General features: G+C 34.7%; 1 protein-coding gene across 1 annotated transcript in view; it reads left to right on the top strand.

Moving 5' to 3' along the window:
* Dach1 (dachshund family transcription factor 1) overlaps positions 1-19,002 on the top strand; it is a 362,276-nt gene that overhangs the window by 299,330 nt on the left and 43,944 nt on the right. Inside the window, exon 8 of the mRNA XM_026788386.1 lies at positions 13,310-13,461. Within this exon, the coding sequence (XP_026644187.1) occupies positions 13,310-13,461 (152 nt within the window). The remainder of the gene's footprint in view (positions 1-13,309; positions 13,462-19,002) is intronic.

Genomic DNA, 19,002 nt, shown 5'->3' with positions numbered 1-19,002 from the left:
TGTGTGTGTGTGTGTGTGTGTGTGTGTGTGAGAGAGAGAGAGAGAGAGAGAGAGAGAGAGAGACAGAGACAGAGACAGAGACAGAGAGACAGAGAGAGAGACAGAGAGACAGAGAGAGATATTTGGGGACCGAACTCAAGTTTTTGTGCTTGCTTTGCAATAAGCTCTCTGTTCAGCTCTGAATTTTGCTCTGACCTATTTTGTCAAAGAAAAACTAATTCATTCACATTCAGAAGTTTGCTTTGCTAATAAGGATTTGACCTCCTTTAATGGATTTAGTTGTTTTCTTGGATCCAAGAAAATTAACCTAAAAATTAATACAATCTTTATATTTTATTGATTTATAAGACCCAGTATTTATGTTTCCTGATGAGTTCTGCATCCTTTTTCAAATTCCACAGATGGCTCTTGGCACTCTTCACTTTGATCGTTTCTGTTTGTGTTGTCTTATCTTCTGTCTCTATAAATGGACACTAGGACTTTCTTTTCCATTATGTTTTAACATTTTCGTGATTTTTTTTGCTATAGATTTTATAAGTCATGAGAACATATGTTATTTTTCCAAATTAATGATTCAATAGTTCTGATGAATAAGATGTGAATCACACTAGCCTGTGTTGAAGCTATGAAAAGTAGGGTTTGCAAAGGGTAGGTTCCTTCACATGGATATTAAATGAAGGCCAGAAATGGCAGGTAAAGAAAGAAATGGAGAATTGGTATCTGAATGCATAGGAGGATACCTAAACAGAAAGAACTGTATCCTGCCTCGGTGCCTCAAACTGTGCGGCAACCGGGATTGGAAATGTAGGAACCACAGCCCTGTGCTATGTGGGTATTGAGCCCTGAACCAGGCAATTTTTGGCTTACAATGAACTTCAGTTATAATTTCAGGGACCAGGCTGAAATCCAAGGACTATTAGCAGAACCCAAGACTATAGCAGATCTGAATCAGTAGAAGTAATATAAAGTTTTTTTTTTAATGTTTAAGATTTCTTTTTTTTTTTTAATTGAAAACACTTTTTTTTTCATACAATATATTCTGGTCACTTTTTCCCCTACCTCAGTTTTCAATGATTGCTGGCAAGCTAAATTTTATGTATATTAAGACAAGTGAGGGAGAATGTATTAATGGCATTTCTAGATTTTCATATACGAAATCCTAGCAATCTTCTGTTTCTTTTTATTCCTCCCCATCCCTACCTGTGTCCCTCATTCCTACTGATCTCCACAATATTTTCTCTTTTTCTTCTTTTCCTTCTATTTCATTTTGCGTGTTTATGTGTGTGTATGCCATTGTATATTCAATGATATATAATAAATTAGTATATTACTGTATATTATATATAGAATAAATTAATGAATATATTTTATATAATTGTACATAAAATTAATATAAATTGTATGTATTCTAATGAGCTAATGTCTTTCTACTTACCCATGTATTTTAAGGGTTTGACATTATTCCAGTATCTCCCTGGGAGGCACACTAACTTCAACATGTGTGTTGTGGGAGCCACAGTGACAGAAAACATTTCAAATCATATAATTTTCTCACCAAAGTTATTTCATCTCACCAAATATTAAGGCCTCAGTCACACCATTGACTTGTATCCTACTCTTTTCTCTAACTTTATATTTTTAATTCCTCCAAGCTCAGACTATTAAATGATCTTCTATATTGCTCCTCTTTGGAACCTGTTGACTGCCGTGTATCGTATTTTCAACTTGTTACAAACTTTTTAGAATCCTGGGTTTTTATCTAGTCTGCATTTCAGGGTTAATTTGGCTGTATGTAAAGTCACTGATTACATTTGTGAGTATATTCAAGTTGTGAAAATAATTGTGGTAGTGAAGGAAGTAGCACTTCCGTATGTATTTCTTGACATTTTGAAGCTATTGTTATATGAAGCTCTATTTTTTTTAAGGGAAAATAACATCAGTGGGCAACATGAGTTTCTCATGTTTATCACCAGAGAGCAGAAATAAAACCTGAAGCTTTGGTTTAATTGTTTAAATTTAAGAAAAGCTATGGTTTTTTAATGATCTTAATTTCTTGCGTCATTGTAAAATTCATTCTGGAACCAGCTTTTTATTTATATGATGTTTATAATGTAGTTATCATAAAGCATGTAGAGTAAAATACAACTTATAGATGAAAGAAACTAAAAGTAATTGTTCAGCTTCTATCTGCATTTGTATTTTTGAATCATAGTGTATTAAGAGAGAATGTGTAAGGAAAGCTAATCTGATGTGTGAAATAATAGCAATATTGCTTATTTATAATAAACTATCATGATGGTGTTTAGATAAAGAAATAACTTTTATTGTCAAATTGACTAAATGAAGAAAATTTCTAAACTCTGCATTAATTTTTACATATTTTAATCAACAGATCTACTATTCATAAGCATATCCAATTTAAAACTAGGAAGCACAGTTTTGTACAACTGACAAAAAAGCACAGTTTTATACAACTGAAAACAGGATTATTCTTTCTCTGTGCTGTAGACAATACATGGTTATGAACTGAAAGTTAATTTTTAAAAAACTTAAACTTAGTAGAAGCTCAAGAATATGCATTATGTTTTTATGCTCTGAGAGTTGCAAAATAGCAGCTGTGCTGTTTGAGAATCCCCTTCTCACCCAGGGAAGAATGCTGACAATGACATAAACATACACTCTTAACTTTTATATTTCCCTAAATCTTAAAAATTAGTGCTCTCCTTTGCATTTTTATATGACAGTGTTATAAAGCAGTTATTTTTAAAGGAAAAAAATCATAAAATCTCACTAGGTGAATGGAACGTAAAGGTTACTCAATTTAACCTCCTATCAATTTACAGGGGATGGTTTCTATAATATCCCTGACAGGATGCTTACCAAACTTTGCATGGACATTCTACCACTGCCCATCAACCATTATCCAAAGCAACCAGCTGGATTTTCAGATGGATGAACACAATCTTATATGTTTATGCATGATTGTCTCTTTTCTGTATATGGTGGTTATAAATATATGGACTTATTAAGAGAATTTGAGATATGTTACAAAAAGAAGTTGATTTTATATGCCAAATATGCAATTCTGGAAAAGAAACTGAAAGCACACACCTGTTTCTCACCAAGGCAGCTACAATACATGTACCTTATCATGTAGAGCTATGGAAGTTAAGTTATAAACCTTGCTCACTTAAACATGATCATAATTCATATAAGGGTAGAGATTTAATGCATGAAGTAATTTGGGAAATAAAAATCATGTGATATATTTGTAAAATAAGTAATAAAATATAATACAAATCATGCCTTGCGGTCGTACAATGACCAAGAAACTTAAAGTTCATAGATTTTTATACTAAAAATACTGAAATAAACATACAACTGAATTTCTTTGACAATGATTGCCAAATCTTTGATCATTTGAAATAGGGCAGGAATGATAGACTAGTAATTGCTTGTTATAAATGGAAACTGTTTCACAACAGGGAGGCTGGGGTGCATTTACCTGGTTTCATATTATTATGTATTCTTGTCTCAAGATAGTTTGCGTTGGGAGGTAAAAATGAAGGAACATATTTATCTACTTGTGGCTTTGTATTTGATCATAATACTTAGAAAATAAATAAGTTGACTTGCATAAATTAATTATTTTAGATCAAGATAATGATGTCTAGCTTACAGCATTCTAGGAGTCTACTGGGATCATGATAGAGTAGTGACCGAAAACCTTGAGAACCCTTAGTATTAGGATTGAGCAATTTGGGGACAGTCAGGGAAGAAAAGGACTCTGAAATTAAGAGAGTGATTTAAAAAGCCAAGTGCAGTTAGTTCCCATAGGAGGAAGAAGGCAAATACATAGCAAGGAACACAGAAAAAGTAAATTCAGTAGACACAAATCAGAACAAATCTCAGAAGACATATTGTTAAAATCCCCAGATTTTAATTGAAGCTGATGAAAGGGAAAGACATGCTCCTGCCTTTCTGAAGTCTATTGCATCAACATTAACTTTTTCCTCATTTCTTAAGTATGCACCACTTTAAAAGTGATACCTTTATGGCAAAAATCTTCCTCCCAAGAGAGATAAAGGTCTGTTGGGTACAGTTGGCACTTGCTAGAACTGTTTAATGACTTCATCTTCTTAAGCTACTTTCTGTTAGTGTTTCTGTAAGATGCCTATCATGGTTGAACTGCAATGATTTTTACCATGAGAGGCTAAAGTATCACTACTAGGAAAAATAAACTTGCTTAAAGAAAGAAGGATCATGTGTAAGTGACAGAAGTCAATATCAAGGAATCTTGGTTGTTTAGGATAAACTGAGTTTAAGTAAGAGCTGGGCTGTGGTGGCACACGCCTTTAATCCCAGCACTCGGGAGGCAGAGGCAGGCGGATCTCTGTGAGTTCGAGGCCAGCCTGGTCTACAAGAGCTAGTTCCAGGACAGGCTCCAAAACCACAGAGAAACCCTGTCTCGAAAAAATCCAAAAAAAAAAAAAGTTTACATTTTCTTTCTGCTATTATCTAAATCCTTTGTGCATATATATGTATATATATATATTAATGTATGATACAAGCATGTTTGTAGCTAAAGCATTTTTTTTAATGTAGGTAATTTGTATTTTGGTCCAGAGTTAAGAACATGAACTCATGAAATCCAGGACCCCAAGTTTCTTATGCTATTTTTATAGCTGAATTACATCACAAAATAATTAATTTCTTTTTACGTCTACCTACTACTTATGTGTAGGATGAGCATAACAAAAGAAACACCCATTTCATGACCGTGGTGAGACTTAGGAAGTCAAGTGGTGCAATGTTGTTTTGGACGTAGGAGGTGTCAATGTGGATTAGTGGTTTGAATATGATGATGCTCTTCCTATCCATCTTTGAAATAAAATGAATTAGGAAAATGTATACTGAGTAGCATCTATTATCTGTTTACAGTTTATTAGCAGAAATTTAAAATAGTCATAAAATTGGAATAAGATAATAAGTATTCTACACCGTTATGTTGTTTAGCCTTCACAATAATCATGTCAGTGTTAATGTTATTCCATTATTTTCCACCCAATTTCTCCTCTTCCTTAAGAAATATGAAGCAATTCACGAACACTATGAATCTTTCTTTTAATTATTTAACTAACTATATATTTTGTGTATGCTTTTCAAAGATAGGGACATATTTATTCAGGTCACAAATACATGGTCAATATCAGTTCTAAAATGCCATCCTGTATTTTATGAATTTTTCAAAAATTTATATATAACGTATGTGTGAATCTATTTTCATATTATACATATTCTTTTTGTTATTCAAAGCTTCTTTCCTTAAACTTCCTATTCTCTGGCAACACACCTCTAATGAAAACTAAGTACACATGTGTAAGTTTGCACTTGAAAAAAAAATTGGAACAGTCCTTTAAGGGGAACATTTTATCTAAAGAGTGTAGAATTAGTTGCAGGGATTTATTTTTATCTCCCGCATCCTATAATTCTCTGATAATTTCTTTTTGTTTCTTTTTTTTTTTTTCCCTTCCTTTTCTTTTCCAAGATAAGGTTTCTCTGTAGCTTTGGAACCTGTCATGGCATTCACTTTGCAGACCAGTCTGGCTTCAAACTCGTAGAGATCCACCTGCCTCTGCCTCCCAAGTGCTGGGATTAAGGGCGTGTGCCACCACCGCTTTTCAATGAAAGATCCATGGGAAAATCCGAGTTTAAATAGAACTCCTCAGAGCAACTTTTTTATTTCAGGGAACATTTTTCTGAGGGGTCCTGTTTCATTCACTTGGAACAGGATTCACCTTGTACTTGAAGACGCAGAAATGAGCAGAGCTGATGAGAAGGGGATAGGATGACAGACCATGAAACTCTGCAACACCGTCTAGATTTTCTCTTCACTTTTAAGGCCACATTCATTTTGAAAAAAATAAAAACCTCGGACTCACGTGACAGCCCCTCCTCTGTCCTCATCACACATTCTCAGAGCGCAGCATAGAAACTCACTTCTGGCAGATGTAAATCTTGGTGAATTGGACAAGGTCAAGGCACAATAAAGCAGAGTTATCAAGGGATTGCAGTTTCCTGCTTTCCACCCTGCGCGAAATGAGAGTGGCTCCACCCCCCAAAATGAAAGCGTGCGTCTTCTTTTGTTGTTGCTGTTCTTTCTGGAATTATGAAGTATGATTTAGAAAATTGCTTTGATTGTTATCTCAGGCTTGCCCAAGTGGTTCTTCAGAGCTAGAGCGTGTTTATATGTACCTACCACAGCCCATACAACCTGTTTGCAAAGGCAAGCCAGTTTCATTTAGAACCAGATATGCTCCTTATGTAGCAAGCCATGAAGAAGCTGTCTGTAGTAACAGATTACTAGTTCAGTTTCCATGGGCAAGCACGGACTGCAAAATAGATTATTAAGGTACACAGAAGTAGAAAATTAGATCCGAAGTGATGTTTTACTGTGAGGTCTTCTCTGGGCCGTATAAAATGAGAAAGAAGTAACCTTGTTCTATTTCTGCACCCTGGTTTAAAAAAAAAAAAGCCACGTAGAAGGCACATCACCTTTAATTAGGTTTCTGCTTTGGGGAAGCATTTTACCAGCCCCCTTTCATTTATTTTTAATGATGTTATCACTACCAGGCAAACAGTCCCTTAATAAAACAAAAACAGTTTCTATATAAAGCCTGGTGTCCATGTCCTGAGTCGGTCATCTCAAAACAAATGTTATGATTGTTTCCCCTGTGGTCTTAGAACCCTTAATGGCCCAACTGTGCAGATATACAAAGCGTTAGGCGAGGAAACAGAACTGGGTCCATTGTGCAGACTTCAATAAGTGCTTCTCCATGTTCACTTGCAGTATCAGCAGTCAGGGTAAGCCTATGGGGGTCATGGAAACGACAGAAAGGTCGATTAAATGGGAACTTTTCTGCAAAACCTCTGCTCGCTCTTTCATAAGCCTTCACAACTCACTGCTTACGAAGCAAGCAGGGGAGGAAGCAATGCCACATGTTTGGAAGGTCAATCAGTGTGTGGATGCTTAATTTTTCAAACCCCTCATTGCAGAGACAAGAAGGATTGCAGACACAAGTATCTACTTTCCAACATTAATTTTTGTTCCTGAATTTGTTCTCAAAGTCAAGCTTTAAAATACTGGTGAAACCCTGTCTCGAAAAAAACAAAAAAAAAAAAAATACTGGTGAGTGTACAGCTTGACTTTAATGCTTCTTTTGTATATAAGTCACAGAGATATACATACAGAACAGAGAGAAAGTCATTTTTTTTCTTTTAAGAACAATGTTTGGAAATATGCTTTCCAGTTAAAATTCCATTAAAATATAATATCTTCAGGTTATTTGAGACCCAGAATTCTGACCCCTGGGTGGTCTTGTTAGATGACCTCTAACCCTCCTGCCACATAGCCTTCAACAAAAGTTTACTGCTTAGTTCTTACCATGGAGATTTTTATTTCCTTCTTCTATCCTGTCTCAATTCATGTCATCCCAAATAATCTCTTCTTTATCTAAGTAAATACAGTGTCATTTGGATTAGTATTTTGTCAAACAACCTTATTGAGATTATACTTTGATTCTACGTTATTTTTTTTTTTTAAAAAATCATCTTCTTAGTGATCCCTTTTAGAGCAAGACTGTATCTGTGAAATTGTCCTTTAACAGACAGTGTAACTTTCCAACATAAGGTGTTTTAATTTTACCACAACGGATGCAGTGTGACCACAAGACAAGTGGACACTTCTTGCTCCTTCACTGGGTATTCTTCCCGATTTGCTGCTCTTTTCTTCATTCCCTTATTTCAGAAATAAGTGAAATTAAATTCAGAAATTAAAAGGAACTTGTCTGTACGGGTCGACTGAGACAATGCGAATATTCTCTCCTTGTCCAAGGAGTGACCCATAAAGGTATATTTCAGAAGCAGTGCAAAACAAATCTACCTAGACGTGAAGACCCACCTGTGGGGATGGTAGTTTCACAGAATAAATGAGCCATAAATTTATTCTTTGTTACACTGGAGAAAACTGCATGCCTGACGTAGGTTTTAACATACCTCTGCCACCTCTATAAGCCCATTATATATTATCTCGTTTTTTACATTTATTTGTGTGTATGGTGTATATATAATATGTGTGCTCATGTGTTCAGGTGCAAATCTGTGTTTATGGATGTTGACTCTACAAGTTAAACTTGGGTCTAATTCCTCAGTTACTGTCTAACTTAATTTTGAGACAGGGTCTTTTACTGTCCTGACCTACAACTCAATATGTAGACTGGGCTACCAGTCCCTGGGACCTAGAGTCCTCTTGTCTCTGGCTCCCCAGCAGTAGAATTGCAAGCAGGTTCTAACATATCCAAATTTTAGTTAGGTTCTGCGGATCAGACTCAGGTTTTTGTACAAATGATGCACTTTACCACCCATGCCCCTCACTGAGACCACCTTTTTAATTTTTGTTATCCATAATTTGAACTCCCAAGTTCTAATCCTGATTGGAATATATTCAAGAAGTTTTCTGATGTTTTTGTGCTGTCCTCAGGCTATGCCAATGAAAACTGTCAACATAATGCATCATTATCAATGGCTTATTACAGAGGCAGAAGATAGCCACCACAAGCAAATGATAAAAAGATAGAGCTTTTCAATGCCACATTAAAGAAAAATGACTATCAAAGAAAACTTATGGATTTTATTTTTCACATGTACACTGGTTTTTTATTCTATAAAGCATTTTTCCATATATAATCTAATTGGATTATAGTATAATCCTTTGAGTTTAGTTAATCCTTATTACAAATTAGCCAAATGTTTTTCAAATGATATAAGATAGTTTTATCACTACAGCATTTAATAGAATAAGTATCACTGGGATCAGAATTCACTAAGTTTAACAATGATTTCTCTTTATTTAAAGTTAGCTGTATCATATATAGACCTGAAATATCTTTTATTTAGAAAATCTGTTGTATGTGACTGGAGAGATGACGTAGTGGTTAAGAGCATTCTGCTTTTATGGAGGACCCTGCTCAACTCCTTCAGTTCCCAGCACAGCACTAACATTGGACAGCAGACAACCTCTTCTAACGCCAGCACCTGAGGAATCTGACAGACTCTTCTCATCTATCCTGTTTAGATGACATGTCTGCGTATGATTTTTAATTCTTTTTCTAAGCACTAATGTTAATTTTTAGGTTAAACATGCTCCTGTTTTAGGTCAGTAAGACTTCTATTGAATACTTTGGCTTCTGATAGAAATTTACTAAAACAGCCTAGAAAAGTTTATATTTTTATAAAAATTTATTCACTTATAAATGGAAAGTGCTGTATTTTGTAGAATACTTTTCAGCCCTTTTCCCCCACCTACTTTGCCATTTTAGTAATAGTTTTCATTCAAACATCCTTTCTTTAGCTCGGAAAGAGCAGTTTAGTTGTAATAATAAAAGACATTACAGAGCAACGTGCACACAGACACACATACACACAGACACACACACACACACACACACACACACACAAGAGAGAATGTGTAATTCAAACCCAAAGGGAATGGTTATGAAAATAACAACTGCGTTAGATTTTATTAGCAGGAAAGAAAACATTTTAAAAGTAGGGAACCATTATTTTTTTTAAACAACATTGTTCCTTAGGATATCCTGCTAAATTGTTCTGTGTGATAAGATTGAAGAGGAAAGAGACTTGTCTTTCAGAGACATCAATCTTCCTGATGGTGGCTTAGTAAAAAGTGACTCAATGTGCTAGTAGCATCCTGAGTTCAGGTGATAAGGAAGACTAAAATACGATGTCCTCATCCTTTGTTATGCAACTGAAATGTTTTGTCTTTTCCATTTGTACTTTAAATGTCTATGATCTTGATTAAATAATGGGGAAATTGTCAGCATATTTACTGTGTAATTATTCAGATTTCAATCAGTAATTTTTGTGGGCATTAAGATGAAATTACTTATTAAACTGTAGCATGTGCCATTCCATTTTCCTTCAGGAATTGCTACAGTTCCTTGCAACTAAATTAAAGTAGAATAATGCTGAAAAGTTAATAACTTCTTTTTAGAATTTAAATATAACAACTTAATAGGTAACTAGCATGCTGGTTTCATCTGGCATGTGTTGAGTACCTAACTGTGACTGCAGTGTTTTAGTTCCTGCCTCTGGTCACATCGCCTCCCTTTTACAGTCTCTCTCTCTCTCTCTCTCTCTCTCTCTCTCTCTCTCTCTCTCTCTCTCTCTCTCTCTCTCTCTCTCCCCCCTTGCTGTCGCTGTGTGTGTTTGTGTGTCTTGTGTGTGTGTTTACAAATATCCATCTGCCTTTTTCTCATGAGAATACAATCCATGAGAACTTTGGTCTCATTTTACACTGGAATAACCTCATGTTAACTTTGTGTTATAAATCTATGAAACAATCCCCTTTCATAAAATAGCATTACAATATGGCCATGTATTTGGTGATCACCATTTAAGTCACTCTGGGAATAAATTGGAGTTCCTTGCACAACTCTGCCAATTTCTGTTCAGTGATAATCAGATACTAAAACCTGATGTTATATGGCACAATACAAAAATCCCCAAATCTGACTAAATAATTGTCTTCAGAAGACAGTTTCTCAAACCCTTTGCAAAAATTAGGTGGAAATCAGATCTTTGAGTGTGTGCTGCTTCTTCCTTCACACTTTGAAGTCCATGGAGATTGTGTAATGCCCAGACTCTGACACTGTCTGGTCTCAAAATTTTGCCTTAATATTCCAAGAATATTTCAAGGATATCAAAGTCACTTCATTTAAAAAGCAAATATGATTAAAGCTCAGTTTTAGAATCCATGCAGGAGGAAATAAAGTAGACTTTTATGTTGTTGATTGCTGAGAGGTGACAGTGTCTTCTTAGAAAAGAGCATACTGAGGTCCAAATAAATATTTTTTCATTTATTTGATCTTTTAGCTTTCTTTTTCTTAATAAAATGGGAGGTTGTAGTTAACATTTCTGTGAATTTCCTTTTCTTTTCATTTTAAGTTGTTGTGACCCAGATTTATAGCAAATGATGGTCTGTTCTCATACATGATGTTAGATGCAATAAGAAAAGAATACATATGCACACACATGCTTGCACATACACACAGAAGAGTGTTAATCATTGCCTAGATGAGCAGTGGCTAATGAAATAACAATAGGAGGTAAAGTGCTTTACCAGCTACAGGAATTAGTTAGTTATCACCTGGAATCGGTCACTCTGGTCTACATCAGTTTTACAATGCTTTTACCCTGGTACATTTTTTCCACCGCTATTATTGTGTGCATTATTTCAACAATTAACAGTGTATGAATGTAGGCATGGTAGTGATTTAATGATTTGTTTCTCACCTGCCAAGCATAGTCAACCATCAATGCACTGAAGTTAAAACAAATAATTATTTAGTGATCAAAAATATGCTCAAATGTGTTCATAAATACATTTGGCTCTCATTTTTTTTTTTTGCAGAGTCTTTCAAAATTACGAAATCACAGATGCTAAGGTGAATGCATGCTCAGATGGTCATTAGGTTCTATCCCTTTATTCAAAAGACAAGCAATTATTATCTCCATGATCTATTAAGGTGTATTTTCTTTACCATGTGACAGCTAAGGTGATACAGATCAAAAAATATTGCTCTCCTTTCTTAAACAATGACACATGCACGTAGATGTTTAACAAGTGCCTTTCCAGTGCTCTTATGAGAAAACAGTAGCAGGCTTGGTCTAGAGAAGTAATTTATGACAGCGTGGTAAATGGTGTCCAAAATTACCTTGCTCATATTAGCCCTGCTGCAGCCCTACCTGAGCCCTGAAGCGTTTCTCCACCCCACGTGAAAGCTGTGATAAAATACAGCATTATGAGTCCTGGCTTAGTTGCTTCCTGTTTCTTCTAGTACATGCTGCTTGAACTCATCCGTCAGCGATTTCACAGAGGCCGTGGAAGGAGAAATTACAGCAGAGTGTGACAGGAGGATAGTGAATAGAACATCTTTTGTTTGTCTCTTACCTCTCTCCCCACCTTTCCTTCCTGTTTACTTCATTGACTAAAAATGGGGAAGGTGAGGGATACGATTTAGCAGGTTCTGACATTAGTGACTATAGGCGTGGCGCTTTCCATATTATTTCCACACTAGACAGGCATGACTGAAAAATGTGTGTGTGTTTAAGTGTTCTATTTTAAAATAAAGGAATGACTGAGAACAGTGGAGTCAAATTAGAAACAAAATTCAAGTATGCTGAAAATTTTAGCCACTTGTAGAACTGAGAGATACTATAAGAAGTAATCAAATACATTGTACTGATGAAATTTCCTGGGGTGAAATATGAAAAATATTTATAAAATAGAGAGTACTAGCCTGAGTAACATTATCTGTGAATAAGCCACAACTTGCTTCCATTTCATTGAAAAGTATGCAAATGTTTAAAGAGTAAGTAGTTAAATGAAAACTTTTTACAATGAAAGGAAAGAGTGCTTGTGTTTCGGACATTAAGTGGATTAACTGTTGAAGAGTGTAGAATCAATGAAATAAATAATAACTTACCTGAAAGGGGTAATATGATTTCCATAAGGCTGTGATGGAAGTTACATTTTTAATGTTTTTTCTTCACTTCCCTTTTTATGTGTGAAAGCTTTAGATGTTTAAGTATTTAAAATTAGATTTTTTGCTAATGAGAGTGATTATTTTAATTGCAACTTAGAAACAATGTCCTCGGATTCTAGTCTTTCCCTTTAGATGTTACAAAAGGAAAAGAAAAAAAAATGAAAGACAAGGAAAAAAAAGGGGGGGATTTCACTTGTAGATTCTTTGTTAAGCTTATTAAGACTACATTTGAATGAACCATCAATATAAAGGAAGGGTTAATTGAGAAAGAAACATACTGATATACAAAACATTTCTCTTATAGAAAGCTTTAGAAATACTCTATTGTCAATCCAAACAGAACAAACTAAAATGAGATAATTGGGAAGGTGCCCATAAAGTCAGCCTGAATATATTATCACAACTATATATGAGATAATATTTGTTTTAAAAAGATTCTATGGCACTGTAAACTCAGTCTCATTAGAGACTGCATTTAAAAGGCTTATAAAGTTACTCATTAATGTTATCTTGTTGTATCTCCACAGCTTTTTCATTAAAGAAAATTCAGCAGAAAGCATTTTCTCCTGATAGCAGGAACCAATTTGCAATAAATGTTCTGGAAACCACTAGGGAAGCCATTACTGAGGTCTAATAAAAACAGACAAGCGTAACTTGTTCTATATTTTTGTTTCAATCACATACAGATGAGACCCCGCTTTCTACACCAACCGCAAGAGACAGCATCGACAAACTTTCTCTAACTGGGCATGGGCAACCACTACCTCCAGGCTTCCCATCTCCCTTCTTGTTTCCTGATGGCCTATCTTCCATAGAGACCCTTCTCACTAACATACAGGTATGACTCTTTTTCACTCTGCAAGGAAGGAGCACGGAGCACACACAGGTGAACTGCTTTTCTAAAAGAAACCCATTTCCAATAATTATCTCGTGATATTGGCTGATCCAGAGGATTAGACGTTTCTCCAGAAAATTACCTTTTAACTTTACTACACTAACCAAATTGTTGTAGAAATGCTCAACAAATAATTTGTATTTCACCATATTAAAAATAAACAAAACTGGTGTAAGCATTTATGAAAAACACTCCCCCCTAAATGTTCTTTTTACTGCCAAATAATGGGACCAATTTAAGTGTGTAAATTTGTCTGGTTTATCAAATGACAGCATGCAAGTTCTAATAAATATTTAGATATTTTTAAACTGCTGGCTTTCCAGTGAGGAAATGATATGTTTAGTCATTTTAAATATGTCTAATAAAGAAGAATCCAAAAGAATTTCTTTTTTCATAAATAAGTTTCTTTCAGCAAGTAGGGACTCTTCAAAGAATAGACTTCAAAAAGCCATAGAAAACTTTCTGCAGATTTCCTATGTGTCCCTCAGGATGTATATCTTACGTACAGTACATTATGAATCAAAAATACTTAGAGTTAACAATAACATAGTGCAGGGAGCCAAGATAATAAAAGTGTTTGGGATAGAAGAAAGCATAGTTGTCCTGCCATGCATGGGGGGATCATGTGGGCACCAGATGGAACATTTCCTTCTACTTCTCAGGAGGAGCCAGAAGGAGACATGGATACAGATGCTATTGGCCTAGCACTCTGTCCTCACTTATATTTTCTAAACACATTTCCTACCATATTAAACTTTGCCCTAGCTGAAATGTAATTAATTTTATTTACCTCTCCAAGGATATAACAGGAGGTCTTTAATGTAACATATCTTTTCATCTATTAATACGGCTTTTTAAATACAAACGTAATTAGAATTGCTAGAACTGTATTCAACATTAATGTTTTGTATTTTACTAACTGAAATAAGTCGTCACTCCAGTCTCATTTCAATCCTGACCAGATTACAGCCAAAAGTAAACATAAGAGTTTTCCCCCCAAATTTTACATATATTGCAAGGTACAGATCATAGTGAATTTCACTCTTGTTGCGGAAAATGCTTTTGAAAAGCAGGGGAATAGCACAACTGGTCTGTGTGTAAGAGATTAAGAGTTTATCAAAGGCTCAGCCCTAATTGAGATATCTGTATCATATCTCTTCCCATCAAGTCTTAGGGACCTTTGTGGAAAAGGAGCTCAGAGGTGGTAAGGGCCAGAGATAACTGATGACTGCCGGGAAACAGTGTTTTCAAACCAAGGTAGTGAGGCTACACATATGAATTCACAGCGGACTAGACAATGTGCTCACAATCTATTCAAGCTCAAGGCAAACAAAAATCTCAGCATAGAAAGAGAAGTGGGTGCAGAGTCTCCTCCTCACTGAAGAACTATCTCTGTTAGTAGATCCAGGAATAAACGGTACAACCCTGCTAAGTGCATGATGACCCAGTTAAGAACGCATATCCAAGAGTATATAAGCACGTGACGTGATTGATGAGGAGATGGGGACAGATAGACAGAAAGAGAGAGACACAGAGACACGAAGCGAAACAAAAGGAGAGGGAAACAGAGAAACAGAGATAGAAAATGAGGAAAGATAAAGTTGGGTGTGTATAGAAACGAGTAGGTCTGGGAAGAGTGAGGAAAGGAGGTGGATATGATTAAAACACATCCAAAATTCTCAAGGAACTAATAAAAATAAGAAATTAGAAAGGCTCATATTATTCTACGTAAAATTCCATATAAAATTGTCTTAGAAATTTATAATCAGACTAATGGTATTTTGACTTGAATTTCCACATAAAAATACTCTAGTTTTTTTATTTTTATTTCTATTTTTTTTTTTACTAGAAATCCACTCACTCAGCAGAAGAAAGAATGGTTGTACACTGGGCCTGAAAACTGGGCTGACATTCATAGTTCTGTGTCAAATATTGACAGTTTGGGAGTATTACATCATCTCTCTGCTTGGAGTACTTAGACTAGGCATGATATCCCCATCATTACAAACTAAGTATTTCTTTTAGAAAGAAAAAAGAAAAGGAAATGTCCATATTTTAGACAAGTTTTCTATTTATTTAACCTACTCTAGATCTGGTCTCCTTCCCAAATATATACACCAAGGGTATATCTTAGAAGAGTTAATGGTACATTGATAAGCAAAGCAAATTAAATTATTGATTTTAAGGTCTTATTGATTGGAATCTGGTTCTAATAAAGTTAGACCATCAATAAAAAATTCAACTTTAAGATTTATACTTGTTTACATCAATTTTATACATATGCATATATGTGTAAACATAGGTGTTATGTAACTATGAATATTAAACATTTCCTTTAATACACATGCATGCACATATGTATACTTAAAAGAGACTAAGATTAAGAAAATAACTGAGTCCCTTAGAGATATATGTATACAAATACATATTGATAATCATAAATATACTGAATTTTTGGTGATTTCACAATAGTTTGTAAAATGCCATAGATGTTAAATCTTATTATTTCCACATTTATTGAGTTATGATTATATCTAAGAAATCTTATAGACTGCTTAAATAGTCATGACCCTGGCTTATTAGCCATAGAGTACAAATGTGTTTGCTGTCTAAATTTTAATTTAGATAATTATAATCTGCCTACATTGATTTCACCTGCAATTATAAGTATGTATATTTGGGTTCTCTGCTTTCTCTGTGAAAACTGTAGCATACTCATGTAGTCAGTTTAAAAATATATGGTTACTTTGAAAATAATTTGTTGCAATTAATATTCATTTACCCAATAGACTACATTCAAAACAGGGTTCTACTCACTAGTTGCAACTGGTTCTTACATCCTAAATCACAAAAAAACAATAGCTTTCAGAACTGGCAGCATCACACTTGTTTGTGTTTATCCTAGAGCCAGTATATACAGCAAAAGAGCAAATTCACTGTAAAATGAATAGAACTGATTCTAGTTAGGCAACTCAGTGGGTAAGGACATTCGTGGCTTACAAATAGTAGAATAAAAGTAAATCAATAAGTAAAAGTTGAAAGAAAAAAAACATATTTGGTGAATTTGCAGACAGATCTCTGGCGTCAAGGATATTCTGGTCTACATAGTGAGTTCCAGAACAGCCAGGGCTATACAGAGAAATCCTATGTCCGCCTAAAACTGAAAACAAACAGTCACGGATGAGTGGATGAGGTGGGGTGGGGTTGCTAGGAAGAGTAGAGGGAGGAGAAGATTTGGTTATAACAGATCTAAAAGTAAGAAAATAAATTTTAAAAAGAAGCTACAAAAACAAGTACACAAAGCGTAGGGGTGGTCGGACTCACTGATTATAAAATATGAACAGATAGTGTTAATTATGCATGAAACTATCCTGAAAGATCTTACAATAGGGGATATGTAATAGAAGGTGGGATCATTGTGATTTGTGTACGAAGTAAAGTGGCATTGGTTCAGCAGTAGAAAGTCAGCACACCTAGAATATTCAGGGCCTTACGTTCAATATTTCTGTCTTGCTAAAAATATTGCAACTAAATCATAAGTTAAAAAATGTAAGAAAACCTAAAAGAGATAGTAAAAAATACAAAAGGAAAATACCTTGTTGAGTATGGTGTAATAAGTAAAAATAATTCAACTATGGCATTTGAGAGGGAGTTTTCATTTGTTTGAGAGGAAATACAGAGAGACAGAATCTGCCTCAGTATTGAGACTAAAACCTCTCCCTGCCCATCCTCAAACCTGCATCACAATGTCCCTGCCAAATGTTTTACTCTACTTTTCAGACACTGTGAAAGAAATGAGCTTTTTGCTTATTTGTATTACTGGCATAAAATTTAAAATTATCTAGAAAATCACGTTGGATTCAAAACACACATAGGTTTTTTATTGCATATATTGTTATTATATCGCATGCTCTATTCTTGATTGCTATTATATAATGTGACTTGGGTGTTTTCTTTTTGTTCCCATAAAAGTTTGTTAAAAAAAAAAAACACTAAGGAGCAAAATACTAAACTATACCTAGGATTCTAAACTCAGCTAAGTGTGATGATAACAGCAATGATAGTTTCATGCAGAGGCACCTGTCTCTGCAATCTTATGAGGAGGCTTATCCTCTGGAAAAAATAAAAAAAAAAAATATTTCAGCTGATAAGAATTTGTGTGTGATTAGAGACATCATGCTTCATTGAAAACAAATCTGAGCATGAACACAATAAACCATTGTCTTTTTTTTTTTAACCATGGCTGTGCTCAGAATAAACATCAACTGTATTTCTTTAGAGAGATTACCCAACATCAGTGTTGTGAGATCTGAAACCACCTTAGAGGGGGAAAAAAACCCAAAAAATGGTGATTGAAACTTTTGCCTCTTAACTGTAATCCAAAATGTTGTCATGGCACTGTGCAGATAAAGTCCTTCTGAGCACTACCACATAATTGCTGTGATCTTTTGCACACCGCATACATGGAAAATTAACAGACGTTACACAAATATGGGAGTATTGTGACTTACAGCTAAAAGAAGTCTTCATGATGCTGTGGACAGTTCTTGTTGTTTCTTTTACCCAGCCCCTGGCTGCGCTAAATTTAAATGGATGTTCTGTATTCATTTTATTTATTGTTGTATGTCACTGCCAATAACATACTTATGCATATGTATCTCTTGTTCTAGTTGGGACCTTTGTTCACACTGGTATCTTAGCAGTGTGCATCGATTTAAGTCTAAATTTTAAGTTTAAGTCTATATAGCAGATGCTAACGTTAATGTTTTTCAGACATAATCAGCAGGAATATGCAATTCAACATCATTAACTACATTACCAATAACTGCAACAAAAGGAGAGAGTAAATGTCAATTCTTCCAGCAACTTCATCATTTACAAACTGTTATTAATAATAAAATGACACAGTTTAGAGTCAGATCTTAACATTATTCAACATGTTTGTTCTTAATGATTGTTCCATATTTAAGAACCCCAAAATATTATGTTTTGTCACCCAAGGACAATAATAGTTTAATAGTAATTTATTTTACACAGCTACTGATAATACAACCAATCAACACATTAAGTGGTGCCAACATTGGCATCTTGCTAAATAATCTCTAGGCATTGCACAGACAGTACATCTTTCAAAGATAAGTCAACAAGAGCAATCAGAGCAGAAAATTAGAATTTGGTATCTTAGAATTAAAATACAGCTAAACTAAAGTTTTAATTGGGGTGATCTGAAAGGGCACTTGATGTAATGATCTCTTTCATTTGTTACTAATTGTTTGTTCCTGATGCAGAAGAAACATATACAGGAATGTTGCTGAATTTTGTTAAGATGGCAGTTTGCTTTAGAAGCAGGGTTTTATTACTAAATAACAAAAGAGTGGGGAAGGGAGAGCTGCCGCACAGAAATCCTTATCTTGCTTGTTTTCTATCACAAGAATTATGCCTGAAAATTTTGGATCAGATAAAGCACAAATAAAATTATATATA

This window comes from Microtus ochrogaster, unplaced genomic scaffold (assembly GCF_000317375.1).
Source record: "Microtus ochrogaster isolate Prairie Vole_2 unplaced genomic scaffold, MicOch1.0 UNK2, whole genome shotgun sequence".
Taxonomy (NCBI): domain Eukaryota; kingdom Metazoa; phylum Chordata; class Mammalia; order Rodentia; family Cricetidae; genus Microtus; species Microtus ochrogaster.
This window is presented reverse-complemented; position numbering and strand designations above follow the sequence as displayed.